Raw genomic sequence first — 6,000 nt, 5'->3', positions numbered from 1 at the left:
AAGAAAATAAAGAGGAATTAGTAGCAAATATACTCTTATTGGTAGATCTACTGAGAGAGGAAGTGAAGAATAGGAAAGATTTTATAAAAGAAATATGGTATTTCAGAGAGAAGAAACTCAAACAAACACAAACAAAGGAGGAATAAAACAAGCAAGGGAGCAGTTTCAAAGACATATCCCACCTACTCCCCTACTACTACTACTACTAATATGACTAGAAGAGCGGGAAATGAGAAATTGCTACTTGTAGTTGCTAGCAGTTGAGCGAGTTAGCCTTGGACCTTCTTCGGTTTGCATTTCTGACGTTAGTCTTTCACGGTTGCTTTAATCACGATGGATCTGTCCGGGTACACGGAGAAAAACTGGGAGAATTTCTACGTTGACGCTGATGTTCCGGAAGTTTGCAAGAAGGAACCGTGCGTTCTAGGTGTTGACGAAGCTGGCAGAGGACCAGTGTTAGGTAAGTCCACTAACTAGGCCTAGCCTCGTAGGCTACCTATTGCTTATTTGTACTAGACCTAGCCCTATGTTACTAGGTAGGTATTATCACTGCACAGTGATATTGGGCAAAGATCAATTAGTCTAGTTGTAAATTTGCTCAAAATTCTAACGTTAAAAACTGCGTTCAAGGGCGTAGGGGATAGCTAGGTACCTAGGCTAGGTAGTAGGTACTACTAGGCTACTAGTAGTTAGGTAGCTGTGGGCTAGGTAGTATAGGCTACTAGCTAGTAGTAGTAGTGCTTACTATACCTAGATTCACATCAACCGTGTGTATGATGTCTAGGCCAGTCCCTTACGACGATCCCGATTGGCTGTTGATAAGTTAATGACATAGGTATGGTGATTTAACAGACCTACATTTAAAGTACCTAGCCTATTAGGTAGGTAGGCTAGGCTAGATTTTTCTTTTTCCTTTCACGTAGGGAAAATGTTGAAGTAGCTAAGCTTTGATGAATACTAGTAGTAGGGTAAACAACCGCGTGGACTGGCCAACTTACTGACTACCACGGCTAGGCCACCCTCCGGAAAAGTACTTTTAACATGTCCTGACATTGGAGGTGGTCATCAGTCATGAGTTGTTGGTGGTGAGAGAAGGAACTAAAGACCTATACTCTCCTTTCGAAGTAAGTATTTTCTCCAAAGTTAGAAATTAGGGCCATATTTTAAGATTTAAGCAGAGGGTAATGAAAAGGGTGGCCAACGCAGTGCCCACAACTGCAAAATGCTTTCAAAATTTTTACTTACAGTTAACAGTTAGAAAAGTTTAGAAGATTGATGCCATCTCGATGTTTGCGGAGTCGCTTGTGTCAACAAACTTCCAATTTCCTAAGCTAAATCCGCACACCACTTGTACCCTTAGACGCTGGGGCACTTTCATCACAACAATCGTAACCCCGACCTTTTACCAACACTTATTCGTACTTATTCAAGGGGACGACAGCATTCTTTGCAGCGTTTTATGCTCTTCCTACCTATAAGACTTACACAAAACCGGGGAAATAAGTGAAATTAGCGTATCTATTTGTAGTATTTATACATAGAGCAATTTTATCATTACTGAATTACTATGACAACTAGAATTCATGGAAACAGTTTGTAGCTAAATGCATCTGTATGTGTGACACTCCACCAGATTGGCAACGATGAGTCATTTTTCCTCGCGTCGTCTGCTCGTAAGTATACATCCGAAATATTTGTAATTTTTCAGGGTTAATTTGGTTGCAAAAATGGGATAATATACATGAATTAAATAAACATTTTGAAGTAAAGTTAAACTAAATAATGAGTAAAGTAAACAATTAATGTTTACTTTACTCATTATTTAGTTTAACTTTACTTCAAAATGTTTATTTAATTCATGTATATTATCCCTTTTTTGCAACCAAATTAACCCTGAAAAATTACAAATATTTCGGATGTATACTTACGAGCAGACGACGCGAGGAAAAATGACTCATCGTTGCCAATCTGGTGGAGTGTCACACATACGCATAAAGCTTTGCACCTCATAATCAGTGTTGTCGTCTGCTGCTCGTAACTGTGTTTGCGGAGTGAGTATTTAGGAACCAGGAACAGCAACGTGGTTCAAGTGCAATTTGGAGTGAATTAAGACCAAAATGTGTATAATTACAATCAAATGAGCACTGTGGAGTTTCAGTTGTGATGGCAGTAAGGATAAAACCACCGATTACAAGATAAAAATGAATTCAGTTCAAACCATGACCCCGGGAATAAAAAGTTTCATATTTCACTAATATAGGCATCAAAATGTTTTTTTATTGTGCTGATTACAACTGCAATCTTGAGTAAGATCAATAAATGTTACATATATATGCTAACATTGTTCAAATGAGTGCTGGGAAGGCTAGGAAAGATGGTGGATTGTCCATGGTTAGACTGGCCAGCCACACGATTGCCGCCATATTAGATTTCAAAACTGCCTTGAAAACATATTTTACGAAGAGCTAACATGCTTATTTTAGTTCGTATGGGCTTTCATATATCACATTATGTTGACGAAACTTCAATCTTTTGAATGGTATGCTTAAAGTTGTAATTTTATTCTTGTTTCACCAATTAAATATCAAGTGAATAAGGCCTGGCCAGCGTGATGACGATGGATCGTCCGCGGTTGTTTACCCTATTGGGTAGGCCTAAAAAGATACGTTTCTTATTCCTATGTGCATTTTAGGGGTCTCATTAGGGTAAAGACAGAGGTGCTGGAAAGGAGATACCCTACTATTACCAAAAGGTTGTAGTTAATTCTAAACCAGGTATTTCTAGTAATAGGGGAACAACTGAGCGGACTAGCTAATCCAGTCTTGCCCACTTGTTGATCCACCCTCTGAAAAAGTACTTTTGCTTACTTTGAAAGGAGAGTAGAGGTTTCGAGGTGTTGCTCCCACCACCAACGACTCATGACTGGTGCCCATCTCCGGTGTCAGGACGTGTTAAAGTACTTTTTCGGAGGGTGGATCAACAAGCGGCCAAGACTGGATCAGCTAGTGCCCTTGGTTGTTTCCCCTATTCTTGACATAAATATTTTAGTTGAACTTATTTATCTTAAATATCTTTTAACTCAATGCAAATCATAACTTTCTAATCAACGTAAAGGTTAGGGTACTAAGAAAAGGAAACACCATGTTCCTAACCCAGTGGATGGCTTAACTACTAAAAGTGCTAGGCTGATGCAGGTGTGTACTTTGTCATAGTTCAAGTTGACATTTCTTCATTTTTATGTAAATGATGATGATGAGGGAAAATTTACATACGTAACTACCTAGTTGTTAACTATGGCTACCTGTTAGCCTAAATGATTGAGGAACGTTCTGGATTAGGATAACCTTTAGCAGGGCTCATTAAATATCCAGGGCTTCCTGTTGATCAAGCTCAAAAGTGTTACAGTACTTCAGCTTTGCTAAGAGATGACTAAAGATGCATTTTTGTTCACAAGCCCTTGTTCTAGGAACTGTCGCAGGTAGCCTGTTACCAAGTCACTTACCTGCTCATCTTGGTTCGTAGGATTATCTAATGCTACAGGGAAAAAATTTAGTGTTATATCATCATCCACTGCAGATGAAAATGAGAGGTAAGAACATTGTAAGAAAAGATGATTTGTTGTTACCACTATCCTCCACCACATAAGGTTGAATAAAAGGTGGGGTCTGATTTGATGGGACCAGCAAATAATTATGTTTACAATAATTTTTTTTAGAGGATGTTTCTTAAGCTTGAGGTCACAGTACCCTTAGATGTATTCAGAAGTGGAATATTTTATACTGAATTAGCATTTTGCTTCAAACCCTAAACAGTAACTTAAATCCATTCCTTGTTTTCATGTTAATATGCATTTCAGGTCCTATGGTATATGGTATATGTTACTGTCCTGTTACTAAGCATGAAGATCTCAAATCAGAGGGTGTTGCAGATTCAAAAACACTAACAGAAGAACAAAGAGAAAAAATCTTTGATAAGATTCAAGAAAACGGTGACTATATTGGATGGTCTTTGGAAGTTATATCTCCTATGTACATATCAACTTCAATGTATAAAAGGTGAATTCAGGTTTCCTTTTTTTTTATCTATCATCACTGCCTCCTGTGCCATAAGATGCAAAGGTTTCTTAAATCCCTCTACAGTAATACCTCGAACTTACGTGATCCGATTTACGTGAATTCACAATAGCGTGAACTTTTTATCGGAACTTAACTAATTATGATACACGAGTTCTTCACAATAGCGCAAACATTTGTGAACCCTCCAGAAGCACTTCAAAACCCTGCAAAAGTGCTTATGTTTAATTTATTATGCAAATGTTTAAATTTTAAAGCTTTTCTGTAAAAAATATTTATTAAAAATTATTATTTTTATTTTTGTACTTACATAAATATGCAGTTAGTGCATAATGTACTTTTATAAGATGTGATACCCACTCACAAAGTTACTGCACTTTTCAAAGATGATATCCCTTCGGAAACTTTGTTTAATTTCTGAAGTACGCACTAATATAATACAATTAGTATAAGTTTTCATTCTTTTAAGTATAAAATCAGTACGGAGATTATGTTTATGCTATTTATATTTTTGAAGATAATACAAAGGCAGTAGGTAGTAATTCAAGTGTTAGTCACTATATTAGAACTCCATGATCAACTATTAAAACATCAGAGTTGTCGTTCTGTGAAAATTACTTTCTTAACCTCGGAGAAAAGTGCTGGTATAATCAGTGATGCCGTTTTTTCTTCACAACATTGGCTTTCAGCAGTGTTACCATAGGCAGTTCATCTGATTTTTTTTTACTTTATTTATGATTTAATGATTAGAATGCGTATTTTTCGATGTAGAATTATTTTCCGTGATGTTAGAAAATTACACGTCACTAGCTTAATATAAAGTATTTTTGACGAAGAAAAATAAATGATTTCAATGAAATTCATTTGTATAAATAAGCAGGATATGTTTTATATCTTTATTTTCATAATAAAACAAAAAGGCAAAATGAAGAATTTTTTTCTTCAGTGCCGTGGCCTGTAGTCGGGAAAGCCACGGAGGGTTGCCAGATATCACCAGAAAGCCACACTAATAGACGAAATTCCTCAAAACGGCAACCCTGGTTACAATCTGTATGTACTATGTTACGTAATCACAGCACGTAACAGTTAATGCACTTTCAGAAGGTGTGATCCCATTCACACTTTTTAAAGATGATACCCCTCCAGAGTTTTACCTACATGATTCTCTCTCTCTCTCTCTCTCTCTCTCTCGTTGGTAGTTAGCTCTCACACTAATTCATTTTTTAAAATTTATATTTAATTTTACCTTCACCCTCTGCAAACATTACTTATATACATACATGTCTTCTTTATTTTATTTTATTGTGTGACTTTGTTATGACTGACATATGAAGTTTACCTTGTGATGCAAAGAAAACTTTTACTCTGACAGAAAAAGAAAATGGCATCCCATGAATTAGGGGTAACATTATACATACGGAAATGGATACGTATGTACATAGTAGTTACTGTAACTTTTTATGCCAACCAGCTATTTCTTGTTTAAGGGTAATGTATTAAACTAACTTAAATCAAATTATAGTAACTTTAATTTTATTTAAAAGTTAGCCTAATGCGTAGGGAGCTTGATTAAGGTCATCTTTAGTGTTCAATCTCTAGAAGGAAGCATTTATTAGCAATTTCAGAGACCATGCCAAACTTACACTAAACTACCCCTTGCGCGAGGGGGTCAGGAACCTAACCTCGCATAAGTTCAAGGTATTACTGTACTCATGTTCGTCCTGTTCTTTTACTTTTACAAATCTCAACTCATCTTCACCTTCCAATTGCATTGTTCTTATCCAAGTAATTCAGGATCTTCCAGCTGTTTTAGTGTTCACAGGAGCCCAGCCAACACTCACATAGTATTCTTCCAGTGGTGGTGTGAAGCCATCTCCATCTCTAAATTTGAGGAACTTCTATATTTAACATGAGTGACTTACCAAGA

At 36.6% G+C, this 6,000-nt stretch overlaps 1 protein-coding gene across 1 annotated transcript in view; it reads left to right on the top strand.

The window, feature by feature from the left end:
- The first annotated feature begins 201 nt into the window (after positions 1-201).
- The window catches only part of LOC135223784 (ribonuclease H2 subunit A-like), a 134,298-nt gene continuing 128,499 nt past the window's right edge, over positions 202-6,000 (top strand). Inside the window, exons 1-2 of the mRNA XM_064262620.1 lie at positions 202-460; positions 3,857-4,055. Of these exons, the coding sequence (XP_064118690.1) occupies positions 334-460; positions 3,857-4,055 (326 nt within the window). The 5' untranslated portion in view covers positions 202-333. The remainder of the gene's footprint in view (positions 461-3,856; positions 4,056-6,000) is intronic.

This window comes from Macrobrachium nipponense, chromosome 11 (assembly GCF_015104395.2).
Source record: "Macrobrachium nipponense isolate FS-2020 chromosome 11, ASM1510439v2, whole genome shotgun sequence".
NCBI classification, from domain to species: domain Eukaryota; kingdom Metazoa; phylum Arthropoda; class Malacostraca; order Decapoda; family Palaemonidae; genus Macrobrachium; species Macrobrachium nipponense.
This window is presented reverse-complemented; position numbering and strand designations above follow the sequence as displayed.